The sequence below is a fragment of the Mycteria americana genome, chromosome Z (genome assembly GCF_035582795.1).
Source record: "Mycteria americana isolate JAX WOST 10 ecotype Jacksonville Zoo and Gardens chromosome Z, USCA_MyAme_1.0, whole genome shotgun sequence".
Lineage (NCBI taxonomy): Eukaryota > Metazoa > Chordata > Aves > Ciconiiformes > Ciconiidae > Mycteria > Mycteria americana.
Genome location: NC_134396.1, coordinates 63,806,610 through 63,832,769, shown reverse-complemented (window position 1 = coordinate 63,832,769; position 26,160 = coordinate 63,806,610). Strand labels below are relative to the sequence as shown.

The 26,160-nt window shown below is 43.9% G+C and overlaps 3 protein-coding genes across 3 annotated transcripts in view; 1 reads left to right on the top strand and 2 right to left on the bottom strand.

The window, feature by feature from the left end:
- NCBP1 (nuclear cap binding protein subunit 1) overlaps nt 1-8,073 on the bottom strand; it is a 32,318-nt gene extending 24,245 nt beyond the window's left edge. The window contains exons 1-8 of the mRNA XM_075488455.1: nt 7,716-8,073; nt 7,455-7,540; nt 6,583-6,683; nt 5,131-5,287; nt 3,040-3,147; nt 2,386-2,507; nt 1,835-1,904; nt 16-231 (exon numbers count right to left, since the gene is read on the bottom strand). Coding sequence (XP_075344570.1) covers nt 16-231; nt 1,835-1,904; nt 2,386-2,507; nt 3,040-3,147; nt 5,131-5,287; nt 6,583-6,683; nt 7,455-7,540; nt 7,716-7,749 — 894 coding nt within the window. The 5' untranslated portion in view covers nt 7,750-8,073. The remainder of the gene's footprint in view (nt 1-15; nt 232-1,834; nt 1,905-2,385; nt 2,508-3,039; nt 3,148-5,130; nt 5,288-6,582; nt 6,684-7,454; nt 7,541-7,715) is intronic.
- On the top strand, nt 8,006-22,584 carry TSTD2 (thiosulfate sulfurtransferase like domain containing 2). The gene is made up of 9 exons (XM_075488456.1): nt 8,006-8,265; nt 8,463-8,812; nt 9,888-9,996; nt 12,264-12,389; nt 14,341-14,446; nt 16,140-16,258; nt 16,914-17,072; nt 18,017-18,155; nt 19,501-22,584. The coding sequence occupies exons 1-9, from the start codon at nt 8,020-8,022 to the stop codon at nt 19,758-19,760; spliced, it is 1,614 nt and encodes a 537-aa protein (XP_075344571.1). The 5' UTR covers nt 8,006-8,019; the 3' UTR covers nt 19,761-22,584.
- A 16-nt stretch (nt 22,585-22,600) lies between these two features.
- Nucleotides 22,601-26,160, bottom strand: part of TMOD1 (tropomodulin 1) — a 30,194-nt gene continuing 26,634 nt past the window's right edge. Inside the window, exon 10 of the mRNA XM_075488458.1 lies at nt 22,601-24,560. Coding sequence (XP_075344573.1) covers nt 24,496-24,560 — 65 coding nt within the window. The 3' untranslated portion in view covers nt 22,601-24,495. The remainder of the gene's footprint in view (nt 24,561-26,160) is intronic.

Sequence of the window (26,160 nt, the reverse complement as noted above, 5' to 3'; positions counted from 1 at the left end):
ACAGCAATCACATACCTCAGGGTCATCTGTGTAGTCAAACATCCTAAAAATAACCCTTGGCATTGGGTACACTGAATCTTCAGTGTGAGGTGGAGGAGTGAATGGAGGCAGATTGTGTTGCAGCGCTTCACAAAGAATGCTGTCAAAAGCCAAGTAGGGCCTCAGAATGTGTCGTTCTTGCCAACGGTCTTTTTTCAACTTCTGAATCTGAGACCAAAGGCAGTCTAAATACTGAAGGAAAAAGGTGAGAAACGTGAGATGCGCTGAATGTCATAACAAAGCTGGCAGCTCCCTGAACTATCAGAAATTTATTTCTTAAATTCCATATTCCATTCGAAAAAACCCAAAGTTTCTTAAACTGCTGATTCAGTAAACCAAGAAATAATTTAAGAACTCTAAATGCCAGAGCTGCTCCTAATTCCGCACAACATTATGTTAGTAAAATTTAACTGCTGGAAGGTTTTCAAACACTAACAGGCAGCCCAGGAGTCGGTGCATGACAGCCATCCTTTGAATCTGCCAGTGAAACTACAGCAGTGAACATTACTTCAGTCACTGCTCATTGGTGGTATTAAAACAGACATAATATCAACATTAAAGTTGGAAAGACATTCTGTAGGACTGCCATGATGTTCCCAGAGCAATCAAAACTACCAGCTACTGCATATTCAAGATAAATACAATAGTATCAAATATTAAATACCTTTGCCACAGTTTTCAACACAATTGTGAGTTCCAGCATTCTCCCAGAGACAGCACAGACACCTGTGCAACTGGCAATAGGCTTGCTTTGTTTAATTACTCTCTTGCTAAAAGCAGTCCAAGAACTCTGGAGGCCTATGGCCTTACCGAACACAAGTTTCAAGTTATAACTGGTGCAAGAACTGTCTTTACATGGAAGTGCTTTGCATTTACTGAAATTATCACTGGAAGATGGGAACAAAACTAGTAACAACTAGCACCTGAAGTGAACAGTCATGCTTACAGTACTCTGGGTAACACATGGTCTCAAACACACTCTGCTAATCTCTCCTCTATTGAACTAAATAAGGAAATTCAGATATTGGGCAGGCAAAATACTCACGTTGACAAATCAATCATCATGAGACAGCCTATCTCTCCAAATTATGATTAACAAGACAATTGTTAAGACTGTGATTTAATCAGAACAGTGAACAAAATGCAAGAGGGCCACATTCCAAAACTTCCCAGGAGATCAATTTAGATCTTACTTTCCAACTAAGTTTGTCCTCAAACTTAGGGGAAAGAAAAAAAACCCCAAGAATATCCAAAAAGGCAAATTCCACCCCAAACTAGCCAGATGCCACCTCTCCCCTCCGGTATTTTTGGCTTAATTGTGAAAGATGGCATAGTAACTGCTGCATACAGTTTCTACATATTTGTTTAGCACTTCCTAAAGCTGAGAAAACAAAGCCACTACAAAGGTTTCTTTCTTGCAGACGGAAAACGTTAAGGGATAAGTAAGGAATTACGTTCTGCTTCTCACAAAGGTCCTTTTAACATGAAGCCCTGTATCTGCAATTCCAAAACAAATACTACAATTTACAACCATTCCTCACTTCGTAACATTTCCTCCGGGGCCTGTCAGCAAAAAACAAAATAGTCTCCTACTCACCGCACACAACCTTATATTTAGGCTCAAGACTTAGAAGATAATTCCTCCTGTAGAAGTTGTTAGAATTAATGACAAACAAGAGACAATTCAAAGCATTAATACTTTCAGAGGTGCTTTTTAATTTCATGATAAAAGAACACCTCAGTGAAAAATTGTTTTTCAGACTTTCTGAAAGAATGCAATGTAAGGTCCACTCACTTCTTCTTGTGGATGTGGTTTATCAGCAGTCCAAACCTGTAGCATGGGTACATGAATCTTCTGGCGGCGTCTGTTTACACAGGAAAAAAAACCTGACTTTTAAAAGACTAACTTAGGGCAGGAATTTTTTCTTATTGTGAGTGTACTACTGTTTGATCTCTTCAGCTGATGAAATCTACACTATATAAAAACCAGGTTTGTGGTTACTTAAGATATCTCTATTATCATACCTCGACTACAATGTTAACTTGAAGCACCTAGACAGAAAGCAGTCACACTGCAGAGCACTAAAGCAACAACCTATCAGTATTCCCAGCACACTTACACCTGCAGCTGCTCCAGCATGAGCAGAACAAGACCTTCAACATACCTTAGAACTAGACAAGACAATAGAACTTTTCAAATCCAAAAATCTCTCCACCTATTCTATTTTCAAGGGGTTTTTTCCCCCAGAGAATGACAAGAATACTTTTAAGTGAGCAATAATCAAAGCTATTAATCCATACCTGAATAGATACCGAAAAGAGTATTTTTAATGGGTCACAACTTACTTCAAATAGCTTTCTGTCTGAGACAAGAGACGATCCATTTCAGCATCCTTTTTCTCATATAACTCCTTTCCAACCCAAGGCAAAGATGACAGAAATGCAAACATATACCAATCGCATCGTACCTATAGGAAAGAAATATACTGAAATCTAAGTATACAAGTAAGCTCCAAAAGATTTTGTACACATAACCCATTTTAATTTAAAATAAAATATTGGCAAAACTATTATAGTGGGAGATGTAAAGACCAGCAACTAAAGACTGGATTGGCAAGCCTTGAAAAAAATATATTCTTGCTTGAAATGTATAATTTTTAACTTGAACCGTGACAAGCAGACTTAAAAAACGCTATCATTTTCACAGTCCTTCTGCAGATTATCAATATAGTAGAACAAGCCAGGCACTATGCACTTGACAAAGTAAAGTAAAATGAATTCACTTCAGCTGCCTCACTACAAAGGACCATACTTTCTTATGGTATGCATGTATTTTCTAATTGCCACAGGCTCCTTTTACTCATGCTAAGGAAACTGCACAAGACAGTCCATTTAGTTTGCTATCTCTAAAACTTCCTTGTTCTAAGCATAAGTACAGAAGCAATGGTACAGAAAAATTGTGAAAACAGCACTAGAGGAGCCTACAGATCTTTTGCTTACTTGGGGTACGTCTTCCTCCTGTGTCACACTCACAAAGTTCTCAAACATAGCTACCATGGAAGGTGCAGCTATTACATGACAATTCACAAGATCAGACAGAAAACGAACCTAAAGAAGACCAAAAAAATTTGATTTACATGAATACTTTTTAAACTGACTTCACAAGAACAAATAAATATTACTAAAACAACTAAAACCATCAATAAAAGTACAATATTAATTCGGTACTATGAAGGCAGAAATAGTGCACTCTGTACAGACCCACCTTTCAACCCTGGAAAACAAGTACTGTAAGCACTGCCTAATATATCATTCATCAGAACGTCTGTACTCTGTTTTACTGCAATAACATTGCAAGGATAATATTTCTAACTAAGGAAGGGTGCAAAATACCAGTAGGCATTCAAAGCCATGCAAATGTACTACAGAAAAGAAACCTTGTATTTCTATCTACTCCAAATGGTATCAGATCCTTAAAATTACAGAAGTGGAAGGAAAAAAACTTCTAAAAAGCTGAAGATGGAGTGATCCATTGCTTATGAGTCCAGATGTGCATCAGGAAACAGCAGTGCTGAATCTGTATGCCATTATACATGCTTAATTTCTATAATTATTTATTCATAAATACAGATAGTTACACAGCCTACGTAAAAGCTTCTGGCATTTTCAGGCTTCAGAAATGTGACAGACTGATGGCATGCTGGGAATCAAATGGCCTTATTTGCCTGGGAAGAAAGAAATCTCCATGGCAGGAATATATCTTTGATTTGGCTGCATTTCTAATAAGAAATCCAGACTGACAGAAATGGGAATTTAAGTAGAAAACATCTGGGGCAGAGCAATGCCCTTTTTTTTTTTTTCCCTCTCCCCTCCCTTTTGATCTGTATCCTGCCTTCAGACTTAAACAAGGCCCTAGGAGGACCTAAGCTCTCCCAGTATCACCACAATCTTAACAGACAATATAGGCTGAAATTCTAGCAGTTAAAGTCTCAAGTATTTTTTCTTAAAGGCTTGGTTTTTTCTTACGGGCACATTCACAAAAAGCAGTCCAAAAAACCAACACAAGTATTTTGATCTGAAGGCAGATCATTGGGAAGCAGTCTTGGGAAAGCAATTTGGGCTACGCAGACAGTTCAGTACTCAAAGAGCAACTGCAATAGAGAAAAGTACCAAATCTTACTTTCCAGATATTCATTAGTCTGAACAGTCTTTGAAAAGTCTTTGACAAAGCTGAGGAAAGATTCCCACTGCCACTCCCTTAGTTGTTACTCTCACAAGTCATTTGTATATGAGCGTGACCAGAGAAGGTGAAGCTGAAGCCAAGGGACAGCACATTCAGAGTTCTAATAAGGTTTTTATTAGCGAAAGTATCCCACAGTTGAACAGCAGTCTCTTGACAAAATACATTGAAATACTAGAATCTTAATTTTCACCAGTGGCCTTCAAAAGAAGCTGGGGAGCTTGGTACTGGGCTTCTAAATCGGACACCACTGAAGTCCTAATAGCTTTTTGCAGACAAAATCTATAAGCCGCAAGAGCTGAGCAAACGGTTTCAAAGACAGACAGCACTTAAAACTGCCTGCTTGATCTTCATCCCTCATTAGCAGAATGAAAACACAGGTCTGATAACAGCTATCAAATAGAGCTTTTAAGAATCAGACTGTTCATATTCTTTTCAGTTTTTTTTTCATGAGAGCTTTTTTTTATGAGAGCTTTTTTTTTTCAGAGCATCATACATCTCTGAACACAATAAAAAGGACATGACTTTCATCTATCTTTTACATTTGACTGTAGAACAGGTGTGGGGGAGACATCTCTGTTTCCTGCAAATTAATTTGTCACTGGGAAAATATACAGTTGGAAGTAAATTTTGCAACTGTAATATGATTTCTCTCTCCTGAGAAAGGAAATACTTCTCACATAACACACATTTCCTCTTGGTGTATCTACAGTGCACTGCACATTTATGCCAGAAGAGACTGTAATACACACTGAAAGGCCTAGCTCTTCTGGAACAAAAAAGTGAAAGAAGGAGGAGAGAAAAAGGATGAGGAAAAATGTAAAACAAACAAACAAACAAAAACCACTTACTAAATGCACAGCTTCGTTATACATATTGACTTTCAGACATTCTTTAAGCTGACGAATCATGGCTTCTACAAATTCCCCACCAAAATTGTAGTTCCTGGCATTCAGCAACCCAACTAGTGTCGTGTAAACAGTCAGCTTTTCTGGTAACAGACGTGCACTGACACAGAAAAAAGAAACATGGAGTTAATTGTTCATTCACCATGTGCCGATTGGCAACTGCATAGCCTCTTAGAATCTGCTTATTGTAAGTTAAAGTTGTCTCACGAGGAAATAAGAAAGAAGTGTAGCATGATGTTACAGTTCTATCCCGTGGTTAATATTTTACAGACAATCTTTTTTTTTGAACTACTGTCACTTAGATAGGCAGACGCCACTTTCAAGTACATTTAAGGTATTTGCTTTTTACTTATATCTAATTGCTGAGTATTCCAGAGGGTTGGCCAAATAATGTAAGTGACAGAATTTATGCAAGGATGTAAGAAGTTGTTTTAAGTTCACAATTTAGAAATAATTTTATTATGCAGCATCAGCAAGATTACACAAGAGGTGTACACATTTTACACTATTAATTTTGATTCCAAGTTTCTCAAGTCAAAGTAACTGATTTTAAGCACAGCATAGGGAAGGCCAGGTCCTGCTGCAAAGAATTAATTTTTCTCAGTCATTTTAGTATGCATGTAAGCTAACCTTGCACTTTCAGAAGTGTCTTACTGCTAAAGGAAAAAATGTACTATTTGCCTTATATGAACAAACATTGCTACAAAACAGATTTAAAGTATCTGCAAAACCATAGCATAAGCTAGGGCTGGAACACTCTCCCTGTTCACCACACCCCTCCTTCATACTTCTACCTACTACCAGAGGCCCTGCACAACCCCTCCCTGAGACACCACTCAGTTACCCTGACACAGGGCACCTCTGCTCCTGCACTTTGCTAGGGAGGGGAAGGAGAGCTATCAGCCACCAGAGAGCTTGCTTTCAGCTCTTTGTGTTCCCAGTTCCCCTCCTCTAGAGAATGGGCTTACGAAGACATGAGCATCTCATTGCCCAAGAAGAGGAACAAGCAATGAGAAAACAGCACAGACAGTAACACTAAATAAGTGCTAGCAGCCAGTAGCTTTGGTGCTCTTAAGCACTTCATTGGGAAACAGAATATTGAGCAGCATCGCTGTGTTCTCATTGCTACTGAAGCGCAGCTCCGCAGTTTCTTCAATCTGCTTTAAGCCTTTGTACACGTTTCAAGTCAAAGTAACGTAAAGAGGTATTTTCCTTGAATTATACCTAGTATGTAATAAGCTTATTCCTCTATTTCATTTGTAGTAAAACAAACTCTATGCTATAACAGCACTCAGAAGCTAAAGCCATTCTTGGCATTTAAACTGCCTTAAGCACTTAAATGTAAGCACAGAGAAGAAAGCACCTCCCATATTCCCAGACCTCCTGCATACGTACACAGTACACAGTATTCTTAGTATCTTGCTTTTGTAATTTGGTAGATCAGCTTCCAAAACACCAGCTAGGCCCTCCAAGTTGCTCTCCAAAGACGAATTGCTCTAAAATAAAAAAAAAAATTTACAAAAGTTTCATCATCAACCAGGTACTATGAACAAGCCCCTGACTCTCACATAGAAGACAAGGAAGTTGGGCGAGAGCACCCTTTTATGTCACCTCCTTTTTCAAAGCAACGATTCAGTTCGCTTAGCAGTAGAGAACCGCTTTCACTTGCCTGAAAGAAGGAGCAACTGCTCCTCGGAAGAGCTGCTGCTGATCACCCGCCTCCCCCGCAAGGAACTCCAGTGCTCCCCTGGGATGCAAGATCTAACACTGCCTCAGGGACACCGTGATAAGGCGACTGAGCAGCACATTGAGCGTACAGCGTGAAACAATACACCTTCACGACTTGTTTTTACCTTACATAATGTCAGTGCACCATCATTTTTGTCCTTATCCTTTTACCCCCCTTTCTATTAGCCTCAAATCCTGTCAGGACTTGAATCTTGGGCCACAGGCAGACCAGGTTAACTCCTCCACATCCTTGGCAGACTGGAGCCAGCAACAACTCCCGCAGACACTTTCGTTGGCCGTTTATCACTGCTTGGAAGATACCACACTACTATCTAAGCACTTGCCCGTTATAGCACACGGTTTTGCAAAATCTGACAACTTTCCACCTGTCTCATTAAAAAAAAAAAAAAAATCTTCTCTTTTCGGGTGGTTACTACAGCCGAACTGCGAACGCACAACATACAGAAACGGGGGAAAACCCGCAGCTTTAGCTTTCTCGAACCGCCGCCCGGGCCCCGGCCGGGAGGCGGCCCGCCTACCTTCTCTCCCACCCTGCAGATGAGCGACTCGAGCCTCTCCTCGATCTCCGACGGCTCAGACGTCCTCCGCCTCTTGTGGGGCTGCCCTGCTCCGATACACCGAGCACACCGTTACCGCCGGAGAGCCCCCGACCCGGCCGCCCCCCATCCCGCCCAAACCCCCCTCCCGCGGCGGGACGGTCCGGCCCGGCCCGGCCCGGCCTGCACCGCCCCCGCCACCTCGGGAAGCGCAACCGGCGGGAGGGCTGCCGCGGCGCTCACCGTCGCTGTCGTCGCTGTGCCGCCGCCGCGACATGGCGGGAGGTGGGGAGGAGAGCGGCGGGAAGGAAGGAAGGGGAGCGGCGGGAAGGAAGGAAGGAAGGAAGGGGCGCGGGGGGAAGGAAGGAAGCACGGGCGGAAGGAAGGAAGGAAGCAAGGAAGGGGAGCGGCGGCAGCGCCGCGCCGGGACGCCTCGCGCGGGCCAGAGGGGAGCGCGGTCCTTCCACCGCCCGCTTCCGGCCCGCCGCACCTCTGCTTCCGGGGCAAAGGGCGGGCGGCGCGGCGCCTCTCTGCTCGCCGCTCGATCATGTGCAGCGGCCCGGAGGACTTCCGGGGCAGCGGGGCCGGGCGGTGCGGGGGCAGGCGGGGAGGGACGGGCGCGAAGAGGAAACCGGGCGTCTCCCGGGCGACGGGGCCCCGCCCCGCCCGGCCGCCGGAGGCGGAGATGGTGCCGGGCGAGGTGGCGGCGCCTCCCGGCCCGGGCTCGCCGCGGGGCAGCGCCGCGGCCGAGGCGGCCGCCGCCAGGAAGCAGCGCGCCTTCGCCCGGAGGAAGGTGGGCCGGCGCCGGGCGCCCGGGTGTGCGGCCCGCCCGGGCCTGAGGCCCGAGGCGGCCTCGGGCCGAGGGGAGGGGGTCGGCCTTTCCCTGCGGGGGGGCTCGCTGCGGCGGACCTCGGGGTCGGTCGGTCTCCCGGCCCGGGGGGTGGCGGTGACGGAGCGCTGGTAACGGAGGGCGCTTGTGGTGCGTTGCAGGCCTTTTCCCTGTTCGTCAAAGCGAAGGAGGTGCCGGCCGCAGCCCGGTGTCCCGCCGGCGGAGAGGGCGTGCGGTGGCGGTGCTGCCGGCAGGCGTTTGAAGAGCTGTCCGGCATCCACAGGCATGTGGCCCTGCAGCACGCCGGAGACATCGGGCAGCAGGCAGGGCTGAGCGACGCCGGGCAGCAGGCAGGGCTGGCTGCCAAGCAGGCAGCGGCTGAAGTGAGCCCCTCCAGCGGCCCGGCTCCTGCGGGCAACGCAGACGGGCTACACGGGCACTGTCGTAGCAGTCCTGAGATCTCCTGTACGCTCCCAGACACAAGCCACGTTAGCTATGATGATCTGACAAGGTGAGAAAGTCCCTCAGCGGTTTGGAGAACCGGTACGGGCTGGGAGCAGGGTGTTGGCCTGCTTACGCTTTACGTGATATTCTGCCAGCACTACTTTTATTTTTATGAAGTTCAGTCGAGTGACGCTTTAAGATGTAGAAAGAGCCTTCCCTGATATTCCTCTAGATCTTCGGATACCTTCCTGGGATACTTCTTTAGATCAACAGGTGTAGGTACCCTCCAGGAGTCACTTGGTTTATTTGAATTCCTTTCACAACTGCTCACACTTGTACAAAACATGCAGATTACTGCTGTGCTAACGAAGAAGATATGCTGCATTTTTTTTGATGGTAAAGGTGGGAACAAGGAGGATTCAACTATCAGAGCTGTTTCATCCGACATTGTTAAAGCAGACCTGTATAGGTGTTACTCAATGGCTTAGATCTGTAAGTAAGGAAGGACTGTAACAGAAGAGAGCAGAATGGCTGGGTATGCTCTGCACAGGTCCCTTTTCTCTGCTCATTCAAGTACCTTAAGGTCTCATTAGTTATGAATAAGTAGGTTCACAAAAATGTTTCTGACTGTGAGAGAGAGTGGCTTATGCTTCTCAGAATGCAGGCACACACAATCTCACTGAAAATTCTGGCTTTTTAAATTTAGATAGCTCAAGCACTTGAATTTTCAGTGTGCAAGTTTGTGAAATTAAGCATTTAAGGGCACACTTGGGTGCACAGAAAACAGCAGTTCTTGTGTCCTGTGTGTTGAGAGAAACTTGAGCACGCTGCAGGCTGCTGGCAGAGATGTCCCATGCAGCACAGATGAGTTCATTTTGTAACCAGTCCCAAGAACTAGGAATGTAGGAACTGGGAATGTGGGAGGACTATGTTTTAATTCATATTCTTTCTCTTTGAAATAAATCAAACCCAGCAGTGCTAATCCCTCCAAAGTTTGTTTGTTGGGTTGGTTTGTTTTTTTCCCCGCATCTGCCAGAAGAAAATTGTCTGCTTTTTGAATGGTTGCTGCTAATAGTATATTTTTGTGCTTTCAACCCTAACATCCTTTTCCTATTTGTTCATCTTTGCCATGCTATGGACAGCAAGGTGGGAGAAGTACTTCTGTATTACTGTTACTGTGAGGTGAAGGATCCAGAGAAACTGTGTGCTTGGCAAAAGGCTCTGTGCCAGCATCTGCATCTCACTGGCAAGGTAAGGTTTGAAGCAATGATTGTATTCTTAACAAAAAAGCATCTTCTTTGCTTAGTGTAGGACGATGGGGCGTGTGGAGAACCAAGTGTTTTGCACCAGAAGGTGCTAGTGTGTTCTGATCCCATTAAGAAAGGCACTCAGACTCTGTAAAGTATCATTTCAAATGCTATTTAAGAGCTAACAAAGAAAAAGGAAATAATACAGATACTCTTTATATCCCTTTTGATGCTGGGAATCCTGAGTTGTGCAGCACTGAGCGAGCCTCTGATCCACGCACAGCACACTGTGCAGACCCTGTCCTTGCAAGGGTTACCCCGTTTCCATCATTTGAACTGTTACAGATTTTTTTTTTACAGGAAAACAAGTCTTTTCATCACTCCTACTGTCAAACAGAAAGGATATTCACATGAGAACTTACTGATGCACTTTAAGATACAGGCAAGGACACACAGGTGGCATAATCACTGGTATCAATAGGGAGCTGCATGCAGGCATGTCTGTTAGGATTATCAGGCTGGGTTTATCCTGCGGCTAAAGGATACATGCAGCACAGCACAGCCTGAAGGCCAAGCTGGAGGTGCAGTGCTGTGCAGCATGGGTCTGGGCTTGCTCTGGTTAATTGTTATGTGTATCACTAACTCCTCAGTGCGCAATGGTCTTCAGTCAAAATCACTACACTGAGCTGTAGTCCATACTGTCAGGAATGAGATGAGAGCAACTGACACCCTAGATCACACCACAGGATAGCAGTGCTCATTCCTGCACAGAGTCCTTGTTCTTTTCATTCCTGGCAGACTAGACCAAGGAGGTGAGTTGGCTCATCTAGCTGGCCTCTTGAGGCTGTGGGCAAAGATTTTAGCCTCAGGAAGCTGGTGTTCTTAGGCTATCTGTGGGGAGAAGGATTTTTCAAGAGGACAGCTCAGATCAGGAGACTACTTTTATCTTTGACTTGTCTTCCTAAGTAGCTTCTTTTTCTCTGCCAATGTGTCGTGGTTTAACGCCAGCCAGCAACTGAGCCCTACACAGCTGCTCACTCACTCGCCCCCCCCGGTGGGATGGGGGAGAGAATTAGAAGAGTAAAAGTGAGAAAACTCGTGGGTTGAGATAAAGACAGTTTAATAAGTAAAGCAAAAGCTGCGCATGCAAGCAAAGCAAAGCAACGAATTCATTCACTCCTTCCCACGGGCAGGCAGGTGTTCAGCCATCTCCAGGAAAGCAGGGCTCCATCACGTGTAATGGTTACTTGGGAAGACAAACGCCATCACTCCGAACGTCCCCCCCTTCCTTCTTCTTCCCCAGCTTTATATACTGAGCATGACATCATATGGTGTGGGACATCCCTTTGGTCAGCTGAGGTCACCTATCCTGGCTGTGTCCCCTCCCAGCTTCTTGTGTGCCTGGCAGAGCGTGGGAAGCTGAAACGTCCTTGGCTAGTGTAAATGTTACTTAACACACTGATACTTTAGTTGTTGCTATCGACACTGTTTCCAGCACAAATCCAAAACATAGCCCCATACTAGCTACTATAAAGATAATTAACTCTACCACAACCAAAACCAGCACACAATGCTACGCACCTTCCCTGTTCTACATCAGCACAGGCCGGGGTGTGAAATGTCCTGACACAGTCACTTTTTTTTTTTTGCTCAGCTATCTTGTCTGGTGGTTGGTATTTTTATCCTTTTTTTTTTTTTTTTTTTAGTCTCCAAGACAAGTACAGCATTTGCTTTCTCAACCAGTTGGTTTTTTCCTTGCTTCTTATATTCAATCTTTTTTTTTTCCCCCCATCACTTCAGAGTTTTTGTTCATTTGTCAGTACTGGAGATAAAATGACTCACACTGAAATTTAATATTACATGGAATATTATGCATATTCACATTTTCCTTTTAGCTCTGTGAGTCATTGGGCACAATCCCATTGTTCTTCCTGAGGCAGACTTCCAGTGGGAATTTTAATGCTGACTGCAGAATTTGCCTGTTAACCAGTTAGCATTTCTCTGTTTATTGCACAAACTTTTTTGACTGTCTTGATGTCATTCTTTTGAAATGGCTCAAAAGTGATTACTGGGGTTTTATTCCTGTTTTATTTACTGTCTTCTTTATGTTCAACTTCAGTATAACCATCTTTTCCTTCCTTCCGCAGTAGTCTGTTTTATGGACATACTTCTGTGTCTGCCTTTTGTCACCCAGCCATATTTTGCTAATTTCACCGTGATCTGTTTTGCTGTTACTAAGCCTTAGCCCCAGCTTCTCCTCCTGCCTTCTAGGTACGAGTTGCTTCTGAAGGGATTAATGGGACAGTTGGTGGAAGCAAAGTAGCTACCAATCTCTACATTGAAGTTATGCTTTCCCAGCCTCTGTTCAAAGACATTTTGTGTCAAGAGGATTTCAAGGTATGAAAAAATAATTTCTACATAGACATTGTTAATGCAGGACATTTAATTTTTAAGAAATAAGCACATTGCTTCTTGATAGTATTACTTCTACTCTAGCAGTTCTGCTTTCCCAGCGCTGATCTAAGCCAAGGTTTCCTAACCCTACTTTGTTTAGATATCTCTGCTGGTTTTCACCAGCAGTAGCAGTTATCATGAGCAGGATAGCAGCTGCTACAGGCTTTTGCAGCTGTGGGTGCAGCTGCAAAGCCCCCCATACAGGTGAATGAGGAAATGTGCTTCAGCCCCACCATTCTTCAACAAGTACCTACTCCAACTTGACTGCCAAAACCGAGACATCACAACATACGCTTCTCCAAGCAAACTATTCCCACACTCTCCTCTTTGCCCTGATTTGAGATCCTTGCCTAGAAGCCTACTGGTTTAGGTTCAGGCAGGCTTTGGTGTCCATATAGGTGCACTGTCAGTTCCATGAATTGGATGTCTTCTAGAGAAAATACACAGAGTCAAGAGGTTTCTCTCTACTCCAGTTAGTGCCTGACTGGAGGGAGAGTGAGGTGCTAACTTCGGCTTGAGCCTGAGCATATGTGCTGATTGCTGTCTTCAGATGGTGATGGCAGCTGTGGCTGGTACCATATGGCATTCTGGTAGGCTTTTGCTGCCCCAGCACAGTGAGTACTGGTTTCTCTGTGAGGAAGGAAAGCCGCTGCTTTTATAGCATTTTTCTTTTCCACACAGTTTTATTTGCAGGGAGTAATATTTTTTTTTCCATAAATAACTAGATCCCAAGTAGTTAGTGGAACTTGTGAAACTCAAATCCCATGTAGAGCTGCAGTGCTGATTCAGTCTTGGCTTTTAACCGTCTGTTGTGCTTGGCTGAATTTCAGGAGTAAATGTGACCTGTTAGTTACAGTCATGTGTAGATGCAAAAACAGAACAGGGATGGAATTTTGCCTTGACCCTGGCAAAACCTCCAACCCTGCATGATCTCTCTGGGCATCAATATTCATGCATTAGTACATGATGGTATTTTCTGTCTCACAGTTCCTCTGCATGCTGTATACCCAAGTAAGTGGGGGTTTCCAGTCCCTGTGCCATGAAGACATGGGCATAGAGGAGTGAAAATAGCGCTTGGGGCTATGAAAATATTCAGTGGCCACTGTAGTTGCTGCAGATTGATTTCTGTGATTGCTGGGACAGTGCTGCACAGCACTGCACTTTTGTTTGAGTGTTTATATGCTTGATAGTGCCTAAGCCATGCTTGAGGCTCAGCCCTGCAGAAATTCTGACTTCCTGTTGCCTGCAGTGGGGCTGCCAACCAAAAAGGGCTTGCCGAGACCTCCAAAGGGGAAATCCTGTGCTTGAGTTTGGGGGGGTGAGGGGTGTCAGACTCCACTGTTAACAAATCTTGAGCCTGGCAGACCTCCCATATGTCTCTTTCATGCCCATGAACCACTGCAGTTCCCATCGCCCATGTCACGACTGGAGGCCTAGCTGTGCTTGGGTTGGGTGTCAGAGGGGCTGAAGAGAACTGCAGGGCCCAGATTTGTCAACATGATCAATTACTGGAGGACGTTATTTAATATTCCTGTCAGGGTCAGCAGCACAGGGGCCTTGACTTTCTCATGATAGGTGCTAGTGACATTGTTTCTGACTAAGATCTGTTCTCCTTCCCACTCCTCGGTGACTCCACACCTCATGCCAAATGGTGCCTGTCTTGCCTGCAGAGTAGTCATTGGGCCTAAGACAGCTGTCTGGCAGCTCACGGTAGGGGTCCACTGCCTAAACCTCAGGATTTAGAACGTGGATTTCAGCAGGAGAAACGTTTCTTTCCCTCAGCCACTGAGACACTTCCATATTCTAGTGAGTTGTAGAAATTAAAGTGAGTGGGTAATTTTAATCTTGACACCTGGCAAATTTTGGTGGATTGTTTTTGTGTTTAATTTCCTAGAGCAGTGCAGGAGGAGCTCACTGTTTCCCAGACCTTCGAGTTGGAGTATGCAAAGAAATTGTACCTATGGGCATTGATCCAAAGATAGTGTCTTATAAAGAAACTGGTAAGTTGATTTAATGAAAAATAAAGCATCTTGCCCAAGTGAGAGGTAAGTGAAGAATAAAGTACCTTCATCAAATACATCTCCTTCTGCACAGTGGCCAGGACACAGGAGAAGTAGATACGGAAATTGATTTCTTACTGGTAGTCAAAAGTTACTGGTGCAGGGAATTTGCTGGTCCAGGTTTTGGTTTGCTAAGTGTTTAGATGCCTCAAAAACCTTTAGAATTAACTTTCTGTTTCGTGGGAAACAGTAATAGTTCAAATGACATCAAGCAGTTACCTTGTTTTGGGGTAGGGACATACCTTGTGATTTAGTTAGGGAGTAAGTCATTGGACATCTGCTAAAGGCAGATGTAAGGTGAAACTATGTATGCTGGTTAGGAAAGACATTTCAATGCATGAATATATTCATAGTTGTTCTAAGCACTCTGTAGGTGCTTGAGACTGCTCAGAAATGATACCATATAAAGAGCTCCAGTGCTCTCTTGTTGTGGTTAGCTTGCAGTAAGAACCAAGCTGTATAGGAAGAGCTTTCCATGGAGTCGTCTTGTGGATCTAGTGGATTCTGGTGCTGTGGATGCTGAGAGCTTGTTTTTAGAAAATACTAGAATCCTGCTGAAGCTTACAGTTGAGTATACGCGTGTTCCTATGTTAGGGACTGCTGACTTGGCTTTACTTGTGTTGAAGTTAACAGCCATGCTTCTGCCTTTTACAGTAAAGCAGAGCCAAGGTCTGCATCAGGTTCATGCCACTCCACTAACACAGGCTGCGTTTGTTTTCTGCTACCTGTAGCTGCTTAGCATGGATTATGCCTGATAAGATGTTACTGGCTATGAAGACGCTTACGTAGGTGGTAAGCAAGAGCACAGAAAATAGCAATTGACAGGGCTGTTTTGGGCTTTTTTTTCCACCAGGAGGTTTTGTTTGGTAGTAAATTTCTACAGCATCTTTTTGTGGTTTTGGCAGAAGATTTTTTTTTTTCCCCCATTTTTTGGCAGTTTGTGTGATGTATGTTTGGATATTATTTTTTCCTTTTTCCTCCTATTTTACAGCATTTTATGGAGATGGTGCCCGTTACTCTGGCAGGTTGCTTGTACGGTTATTTTTTAATAAGGCAAGGGATTTTGGTGGGGGAGTTTTTTTGTTTTTCAGTAGGTTGGGAGTCCTAAGTCCTGAGCATACATAAAGTTGAGAAACTTTATGTAAATTGAAGTTGTACTGAAAGTAATACATGCTTATGGAAATTTTCCATTTTAATCAACAGAGACGAGTTTAATTGAAAAAATTGCATTTCTGTACGCTTCTGCACCTCCAAATGTAATGAAAGATGAGCAAAGGGAAGGGAAACATTTTTCACTCTTTCTTTTACAACTGTAAGAGTTGCCAGGGGGACATAACAAAGATCATAGAGACAGGCGCCTATTTGCTGCTTCTTCTGTCACGTGGAACAGTGTTCTGTTTTCTTTCATTTGCCAATAGGAAGCCAAACATGGATAAACTTGGCTGGTTGAGTTGGGAGGAAAAGTCTGTGAACTGTCACAGAAAATTTTTGTTTGGAAATCTGAGGAGAATCTGGATCAGCAAGATCATATGTAACATTGTTTTGTAGTTCTGCTTCTCACTTCTTTATCTTATTTTTCTTTTTTTTCTCTTTTTTTTTTCTTTTTTTTTTTCCTTCTTTTTTTATGTTAAAGGAATCCATTTATCCCCTCAGGAATTTCATAGAGAAGTAGAACAGTATTTGTCTCAGGCCAGTCAAGGACAAAGCGATACCATCTTGCTGGACTGTAGGAACTTCTATGAAAGTAAAATAGTAAGTGTTGTTTGCCTGCTTGTTGCAGTGTGTTACAGGTGCTGGGGGGAAGCATTTCACATTGTGAGGGTGTAACCTTACTGGCAGAAGAGACTCCATATTCCAGATGGACAGTAATATGTACAAGGTTCAGTTTAGTAATGAATATTAGACACCAGCAGCAGAGGACCTGCTCAGTGACTGAGCATGGAGCCTGGCCAGCTAAGCACTTATACAGCTTGGGGCAGGAAGAAGACAAAGTGGTCCATACGATGTTAGCAGTGAATACCATATAGTTTGAAGTAAAAGTAGCATAATTTGTAAGTATGTTTTCCAGCATTTTTGCCTTGTCCCATATTTCAAAAGGGATAGGGGCAGCCGCCTGTCACGCCCACCAGCCCTCCTGCACTATTGTGGCTCGTTCTCTCTCTGACAGTTGTGTTCTGCTTAGCTCCCTCTTTTATGTTTGGATGAGGAGACATGCTGAGTCTGGAACCCTCTTACAGATTTTAACTAGCTTTTTGATGCATAAATGCAGCTGAGGAACTGCCTAAAGCAGCTGCAGTGAGCTGTGTGTTCTGGTCCAAAGGTTTGTTACTTCCTCTGGTTTGAGGCACAAACCTTACCATGTAAGACTGCTTGTAATGAGTCACATGGCCATGTGTTGTTATTGCAGGGACATTTCCAGGGCTGTCTAGCTCCAGATATCAGGAAGTTCAGCTATTTTCCCAGCTATGTAGATGAAAACCTGGAGCTTTTTAAAGACAAGCGTGTCTTGATGTACTGCACAGGAGGGATTCGTTGTGAAAGAGGCTCTGCTTACCTACGGAGCAAGGTGAGATGTCATTCTGAGGGCACAAGGGTCAAGGAGTTGAGACTGCTTTAAGGGCAGCTGTCTTTTCTTTTGCTGGTAGATTCTTATTGAGCACAAACTGCTCAATGAGCAGTTGGGGATATGAATGTCTCTGACACACATGTGCCTCATGCTGTCTGTCAAGGACGTGGGTAGTTTAATGCAGCTCAGGATGATCTGCATGGACTAGTGTCACAGCAGTGATTGCTCTGTGAAAATAATTATATAACCCATTTGCTGAGAAGAGGTATTTGTAAGTCTGCCCTGCCTATTGTAGCAGTGTTTTAGGAGGGCTCGAGAGCATTCTGCAGTGTTTCCACAAGCTCTGTCTAGGTTATGCTTTGTGGCATTACTGCACAGCTTGAGCATCTCAGAGTGGTGAAAATCAGCCAGTTGGTGCTTTCTCAGTGTTGTGGGAAATCCAGCACACTGCATTGTTCTAATTGTGCTTTCCATTCCACTCTTCTGGATCCTTCCCTCAAGGGGCAAGGGAACAGCACACACATATTCTCCAGAGATTTAAACCTTGATTTTTTTTCTCTGCTGCACCAATGTGAACCCTGAGAAATTCTGCTCCTGCTAACAGCTCGCTACATAAAAACAGAATAAGCAGCGGTTCACAGAGGTTCAAAAGTGTTTGATCTCTGATGTGGCAAACCTCCCTCAGCTGAGGAGGTTACCAGCCTTTTTTTGACTGTAACATTAAACGCGCATTTGGGTTCATGTCAGCAAGCCAGCATTGTGGGGCTGCCCAGTAATTCCTGGTGGCACTGCATAGAGTTGTGGGTGCACATGCTGCCATCTGATGGTCACTGAGAAGCTGCTGCTTTTTGTTGACCCCTAGCGTTTACATTTGCCTTGGGAACTCTGGCATCCCACCACTGCTACTGTCTCCTTCAGCTTTTCTGCTAATATGCTTTAAACAGGCAGTGTGCAGAGAGGTTTACCAGCTAAAAGGTGGAATTCACAAGTACCTGGAAGAGTTTCCAGATGGATTCTACAGGGGGAAGCTGTTTGTATTTGATGATCGTTACGCCATTTGTTCCAATGAAGATATCATCTCAGGTAGGACTAGATACTGTAAGTGCAGAATGCTGGGAAGCTATTGCAATTGTTTTGACAGAGTTGTGCAGGATAGGGGCAGCCAAACTGGTCTGTGCAGTTCTTCCTCATACTCGCTTTGGTCTTTTAGTGCCATCACTTTTCATGATGATCATCAGCGCTATGGCTTTAACACATAAAACAGAAATGAGAGAAAAGGGGGTCACTAAACAGAGTTCCCTAAACTGGAGCAGTAAAAGAAGGCATCCCCTGCAGAACAGCTGCTGTTATGAGCCATCTGCAGCTATGGAGATGTATGTGAAGCACTACTGGTGTCGCTACCCGCTTGTTGCCCACAGTGCTGATCAGACTGTGGTTGGCCAAGTGACTGAAGCATTAAATAGTTCTGCTGTCAGCTGTTCTCTGCTCCAGTAATCTCACAGAACATCAGCATAGACTGCCAGGCACCTGGGAGAGTGGTAGCACTAAGCTCCACAGCACTTCGTTATTTTCATGCTTTAAAAGTTTCTGTAGCCTGTAGGATTTCAGTGACCTCTAGCTGAAGTTGTTAAGAACATTGCCTGGTCTTCTGGCTGAGGTCACTATTCAGATATTGCAAATGAAATCCCTGTTTTCTTCTTAGTTGCCAGGTGCAAATAGATGGAATTTGGCTCTAGCCTTTTTTAGGAAGCAGTACTGTTTTTTCTCGAGTGGGTAACTTTTTGAGCATAACCTCCCATTCCTCCTCTGCAATTACCATATACATCTTGAAGGTGCCTGGCTTGGTGTAGAAACAGAACATACTCTGGATATATCACAGCCATCCCTACAGAAGTTTCAAGGGGAAGTGTTGGGGTAGGCACCTTCTTGATGGTACAGCTAAACTGGGCTGTAGCTTTCAGTTAAAGGGTTAAAACCTGTCTGATGTTGTGGAAGGACTCTACCAGGACTGCAAATGACACCGCATCTGCACAGGCCATTGCTTTTAGGTGGAAGGAAGTCCCATGGCACCCCCTTCCCCAGCTGGCAACGTTCCTGCATACTGGCTTAATTACCACCAGCATATCTTTCTTCTTCTCTTGGCAGCAAGAATCTTTAAATCGGTCTAATCAGAACTAGAGGAAGCACTAGTGAGCACTTTTTGCTTTTCCTGAGAGACAGCTGTCCTAAGTTTTTACATCAAAATCAGAAGTTTAAAAATGAACTAGGTTCTAGAAGATCAAGCTAAAGCAGGAATTGAAAACCTGGAATACAACAGATAGCCACTTAAATGAAAGATTGCAGCCCCCTGGTGCCACAGAGTACCCTCTGCAAGGGGGACAGATGGGGCAATGTGGGTGTTAACTTTTTCTTTTCCTCCTCCCTCCAGCATGCAGATACTGTGGGACACTGTGGGACCAGTATAAACTTTGTTCCAGCCAGCACTGCCGGCAGCTTGTCCTGACATGTCCAAGTTGTCGCAGCAAAGGTCTTACAGCTTGCTGTCCCGTTTGTCAAGAGAAAGAGCTCAAAGTGACCTCAAGGGCTTCAGGACAGACACTTAAGGAGGAATGTGAATGTACAAGGAGACGGCCAAGGGTACCTATTGAACATGTGTCGCAAAGGACACTGGACTCAGGAAAAGATTAAGCTGTTTCATTAGCTAATCTGACACGTGCTAATGCGAAGGGCTTCTATCACCAGATCCCTATCTGTTATTCAGTTAGGTTTGGAAAACATGAAAATGTGTTGGCTTGGAAAGTCTTGTTCATACGCTGCCTTTAAGCCTCAAGTATGCCCTGAAAACTGTCCATTACTTGACTGTAAATTACCAGAGTGCCCAGCCCATCACCAGCACTACAGGATTCCTCTCCCTGGGTACAGTCTTGTAGCGTGGCCTCTAACATGGGGATTTTGGAGCAGAGTATGTGCAACAGGACACAGCTGCTCACAGTTCAAAAGAAACTGAAGGGACGTAAGAACAATTCCATTCTTTTCCTCCTGCATGGAGATGGATCTGTCCAGCCTCTCCATTGATCATGCCTTTGCTTCAATAGCTAGTCCTAGGGTGTGAAAACAGCTGATATATCAGTTGGGTGTGGGTACGTGACCGGATTAGAGCGGAAGATATTTTCCATGTACATGCCATCTGCCTCCATGTCTTGCTTTATACCAGTGAGAAGAAGGAGTAGTTACCTGAAGTCATCGACTTGACTCCTGTATAAACTGGCTGAAGGCAGCATAAGGACCCCTCTTGTAAGTGGAGCAAAGGCCCACAGATACTGTCTGCTCAGTTGTACTGTTGTGTGTGACCTGTAGGATGAACAGCAGAAGTAATCCTCATTCCAATGCTCTGTCTCCCCGGGAACTGTTGTTTCCCTCAGTTTGTCAGTACATGAAATATCCAGGGCTCAGCTCTGGTTGCACTAGAAAATATGACAGCTTGAACCATGTTGAAACTGAGACACACAGAGAGGGGAGCACAGAGACTGTCAAAATACCAGCATTATGGCACTGGAAGTGATGCTGACATGTATGCGTAAATGTCAGGAACAGCTATAAGGAGATTGCAAGATCCTTTATCCAAGTTAAATAATTCGAGATTTGGGGAGCATTTGTGCTTTGTAAACATGGGTTGAATTGTTCAAAAGCTGTGAGATGTTTACGCAATTTCCAGCTGCTATTAGTGGAGAAATTGTCTTTGAATTTGAACAGATCCACAGCATATGAGCTTAAAATACTTCTCCGTCTGCTGCTTTGTGTGCCTGATGCTGTAGAATGTACAGAAAGGTTTTATTAATGGTGTAGAAGATGTGTCTTGACTGAAAAATGTCTTTGCAACTTAGCGTCATTCTTGGTACTAAGTAGTAGTTAGTCATTAGGAAATCAAAATCACTTACTGGTTTGTTGGGGTTTTTACCGGCAACTGCCTTTAAAAGCAAGAAAATAGTTTACTCAGGTTTCTGCAGTTGCTTAATGACAGTTAGGGCAATGTTATTTTCACATAGATTGTAACTTTCTTCCACAGTGCTATGAATTCAGCAAGACCTCATTGTTGGCTTGACTAGCAACTTAAAGACTTGGGCATTGGTTCCATTAAAGCTACGGCAAACATTTCTTCCTACTTCCAGTATTGCTACCGTGAAATCAACGGTTCAGCAACTGTCTTTATAACCATTCTTTTCATGAAGCAAAACTTTGAAACTTATGAATGTCTCCTCTGGGAAGCTTTCTAGGATGGTATTTAATAGCAAATCTGTGCGCAGTCCATACTGGAGAAGAAATTGGAAAATTCCCATCAGTAGACATCTTCAGCAGAAGTCTAAGCAGTACCCATGGCCCCCTGGCATCTTGCCTCCCAGGCTTTGCTGGCCAGTTAACCTCTGTGCTTCTGAGGACTGGAATATTTGTGGAGAAACATGCAAGCTCTACTTGTAGGTCTGGTCTAGAGCACTAATGGGAGTGCCCCAACTTGCATATTATGCTCTCTTTTCTTCATGTATTAGGCTAAAAAGAACACAATTTTATAATTCAGTTATCTGCAAGTCTGGAACACTGTAGTCTATTTGGAAGGCTGTTTCTATATCACTTATCAGTACAGAATGGCAACAACTATATTTTATATGTAAACTTCTGAAACTCCTATGATGATAAATAACCTTTAGTGCTTCCATCGTCATTTTTAAAGTACTGCACAAATATACTTCACGTGTATGTTGGAGGTGCTTCATTCTGCAGAGGTAAATGCTGAAACCTAGCTAGCTGTCTGCCACGTGGTAGACCTGGCTACAAGGTACAGTTCTCCTGAGAGCTCCTGGCAGCTGGACATTCTACCTCAAAGGCAGAGGGGAGCCATGGGGCATCTTCTGGTCCTTGCTGCACTAAGGCAAGGGAGGAGAAGGGTTTGAGGTGTACAGATGGAGGCCCATAACGCCAGGTTCCCTCTGCTGCAGAGAGGGGAGAGAGACATCCTTAGCCTCCCTCTTGCAAGTTAGCCCATGAGCAGCTTCCGTATCCTGGCTTCTGGAGTAGTTGTGTTAGATTAATACAAATAAGGACTTTCCATGTGAAATGCTGTGTGGTGGGATTCAGGCACCTCAGTGGTAATGCCTGAGAGAAGGCACATTAGCTCCAGGAGAGGTGAGAGTTAAGCAGGATTGGCTGTGACTGCCACATGCTGCAGTCAGCAGATGGCTTTTTCCCCTTTTCCTGGAGAGCTGCTGGGACAAACAGTGATCCATTTGCTCCTAAATATCACCATTTTGTAGCTCCATCGCTGCACAGCTTGATGCCTTTCACCACAAAGCCAGATGCCTCTTAGCCCAGCCTGTCTCTGCTGCACAGCACTCGGCTCTTGCATGCATCTTTCAGGAATGTGGCTCTACAAGGATCAGCTGAGGAACCTGGAGTGATCTGCCAGCTTAATATACGTTTGGGCTGCATGGTTAATTTGGATGCTGCTACAGTGAAACATAGGACAAGGTTCTTGCTTATTTTTATTTTTATTTTAAGGGCTATTTTTTTTTTTCATTCAGGAAAAAATGCTGTTGTAGTATCTGTGGTAGTGCTCCCTGCTCTGCAGATGCATCTCCTTGCGTGTCTGGGTTTCTTAGCACCATCAGGATTTCCCATGATAAGATTCATTTATGTTCTTCTGAAGCCAAGGGAAGAGCTGAGCCTGTACCATGCAAATCTGAGTGGATGGCTCAGCTGAAACTGTGTGGCTCTGCTTTGATGATTTAGTTGACCATTTTGAAGTCTTCACAGTGCACATGGAAGAAAGAAGCTGTCTGCCAGTTTCTTTTTTTCTTTTTTTTTTAATATGTTTTCAAGGATTTTTCTTCTGTATTCTTTTCATTTTCTGATATGGAACTTGCAGGGTGGGAGGAAGAAGCTATAGTGAAGCATTCTATTTGACACCACTGCCGCATTTATTAAGATTTGAAGAGCAACAACTATGTTTCCCACATTGCTGAAAGTAGAGAGTTTCTCTGCTTCACTGGTCAGAGCTAAATCGTGGGTGGTATTTGCGCACAAGCTCTGAAGAAGTCTGTGGGACTTTTGCTGGAATATGTGTAAAAGGCTGCAAAACTTCACTCTTAACAGATGTGTGCAGACATTTCTGGCAAGTGAGAACATTTTCTAGGACGTTGTCATCAGACCAAGAATAAGGCTTCAAGTACAGCAGTGCTTCTGCCAGGAGACTCTTCCTGCCGAGCAGGATCCCGCCCATGTTAATAGCGGGAGTTTTGAATGGGGATAGTGCTGGGTCCAATCCACTGCATGTCTGGGAGCTACACAAGCCTGTGGGGAATTCCTCCCAGGCTAGATGATGGGTAGTGGACTGTCTGACAAAAAGCTGTCAGACTATACGCAGTGTAAGTTTAGAGTTGGGGTATTTCACGTAACACCTTTTCTAGGGCACAACATTTATTGTTGCATTTATGCAGACATTAGGGATGGCAGCAAAAGAAACAATCCCTAGCAGAACAAAATTTAACTGGTGGACATGGTCATCTGGACAAAACAGCGAAGAGAAAGAATTTTACTTGTTTCCAGCGAGCATCTGGACACACACTTTTAACATTAGGAAACTGAAGGGAGTGGGGATTAGAAGAGAGGGCTCTGGTTTGCTGATTAGTTTGGCCATCTCTGTGGGGTTAGCATTTGCATCATGGCTCTAAAGATGACTGTTTTCTTCAGATACGTGTAGGTTAGAAGGATATTAACCCATCCTGAACCGCTCAATTTTTGAGACTCTGTTTTATAATTGGTGGCCTTAAGTTCCATTTAATCAGGGGGTGGAGATCAATTTTTTCTAAGAAACACAGGGATGCATTTGAAACAGCATCTCCAACTAATTGACTCAGCAAATGTCGGTAAAAAATTGTAATTCACAATTCTTCAAATTAGCCATGTTTCCAGGTAGTAGAAGTGCTTGTTAAACTAGTTGCTCCTCTATGGTTACTTGAGATCAATTTGGAAAAAAAAAATAAAGTATTTTTTTAATACTTCTATAATTTGTGTGGAACAGTTGTATCTTTCACTCATGCATACCACATCCTAACTGTATGAAACACCGTGCAGGAAGTTGATAGAAAAATTAGGTCCCAGGTTAATTAAGAGTCACTTTTACACTGGGATGTAATCTAAACTGAGATTGCATAATCTTGGCAGGTTTTTACTGGCTTGAATAGTTTCCAACTCTACAGAAAACATCAACAGTCCTACGGATAAAATCTTCAACTACAGCCACTAGTTACTTTAAACTGTTAGTGCATAAAACAGAACCGAGGCACCACAAATACTCTTGTCAAGGCACTTATTGCCTTTAGATTTCCACAGTGTAGCACAGATCACCGGGAATGACCTCCATAGCCAGGAACTACACTCCAGTTCTGCACTTGGGAAAAATAGGCCCGTTCAACTCTGCAAGTCTTCTCTTCCTCACTGAAAAAGAAGAGGAAGAGGAGTCAGTCACGGTGAAGGGACAATGTGGATGGCCGGCTTGGCTTACCCATCTGTGGAAAGGAGCTGGGAGATGTACTTTCTGCCAGGAAAGAAACAGGATAGCATCAGCTTCTGAATTCCTGCTTTAAGCAGCAGGTACAGCCTTACACAGTTTAAAATCAAGGAAGGTAAGATGAAGTTTCACTCCCTAGGAATTTTTAAGGCCAGAAGCTACTTTCAGCCTTACCTCCCTTATTCTACAGTCAATTACATTTCACAGTTTGTCTTTGTAATCTGACTTTGGCCAAGGCATTATCTGATGCTGACTGATGTGAAGACAGCAGGAGATGGATGCCACAGTTTTTCCTTTGCTAGTTTTACTCAATTGCCCTTTCAAATTAAAAAAAAAGGAAATAAATTCTATCTCACTTCTTATCTTAAGCCTTTAGGCTCCAGCCCTCTGATCATGGTCAACATGGTTAAAGCAGTCTCATATCTACTCTTAAAAGTTGATTTACAGCTCTGACAGCTACACTCACGACTTTTCAAGAAATGTGTGCGAGGAAAAAAGGAAAAAAAGAAGGTATAAAGAGGATGCAGAAGTTAGCTCACAAGGATGAATGTAAAAGCCTTCATAGCTGGTTCATATAGAGCATCTCAGAGAACAGAAGCTGTAAGACCAAAACCAAGTTCTGGTAGCATCAGGTGATGGTAGGCAAGAGCACTGGAGTGGAGCACAAGCAGAGAGCTATTGCTGACAGGGAGGAAAATAAAGTTTTTCTATACTTATACATTGTCCAGGTGTAGAGCTGAGATGCTATTGCCAGAGACCAACAGACCGATGAATACGAGCTGCAAACAAGAACCAAATCAGACAAAAAATGCAGAGCTTAATGGTCAAAGAGGCAAAATGCACAACTGTTATGTGGAAGGCAAGTTGTGAATTCCCCCCCTTAACAGCAGGAACAATTAAAACACTAGATTCAAATCTTTCAGCTGATTACTTTGAATGCCAGGTGCTGCATGGTCATTAAAAACCTTGCTCTGTTCCAAAGGACAGACAATAGCAAGCCTTTCCTGGTGCACCTCTCTCGTGACCAGGAATGCAGCTGCAGGCAGAATAAATACACAGTGAACTGTAATACCAAGTATTCTGTGTGGTCCCTGAAGAACTGGCACATACCGCTGTGCTTGGCTGTGCTTCCTAGGAGCACGGTACTGGCTGAAGCAAGATTGGGGGTTTTTTTGGTTTTTTTTTTTTTTTTTTCATTTTTAAAACACAACATATTTATCATTCGTCTAAATATGGCAGTCACTTAAAGCTGTTTTTCTGTGGCTTTTAAACCTGAAGTTGATTCATGAAGGAACAGAAGACCCTGTCTGTGGTGAATCATATGCAGATTAAAACACGTGATTCCAGTTTTCCACCATTTCTTCATGGCTGGCATTTATACATTAGGTCTTTTCTCAGACCCTGCCTGTTAGCCCTTGCTTTCTAGATGTGTCTGGCAGAACCCAGCAGCGCTACTTCAGGGGGGGGTCCTGGGAGCCTCCAGCCCAACCTCCCGCTCGCAGCAGGGCTCTGCCTAACACTGGGTCA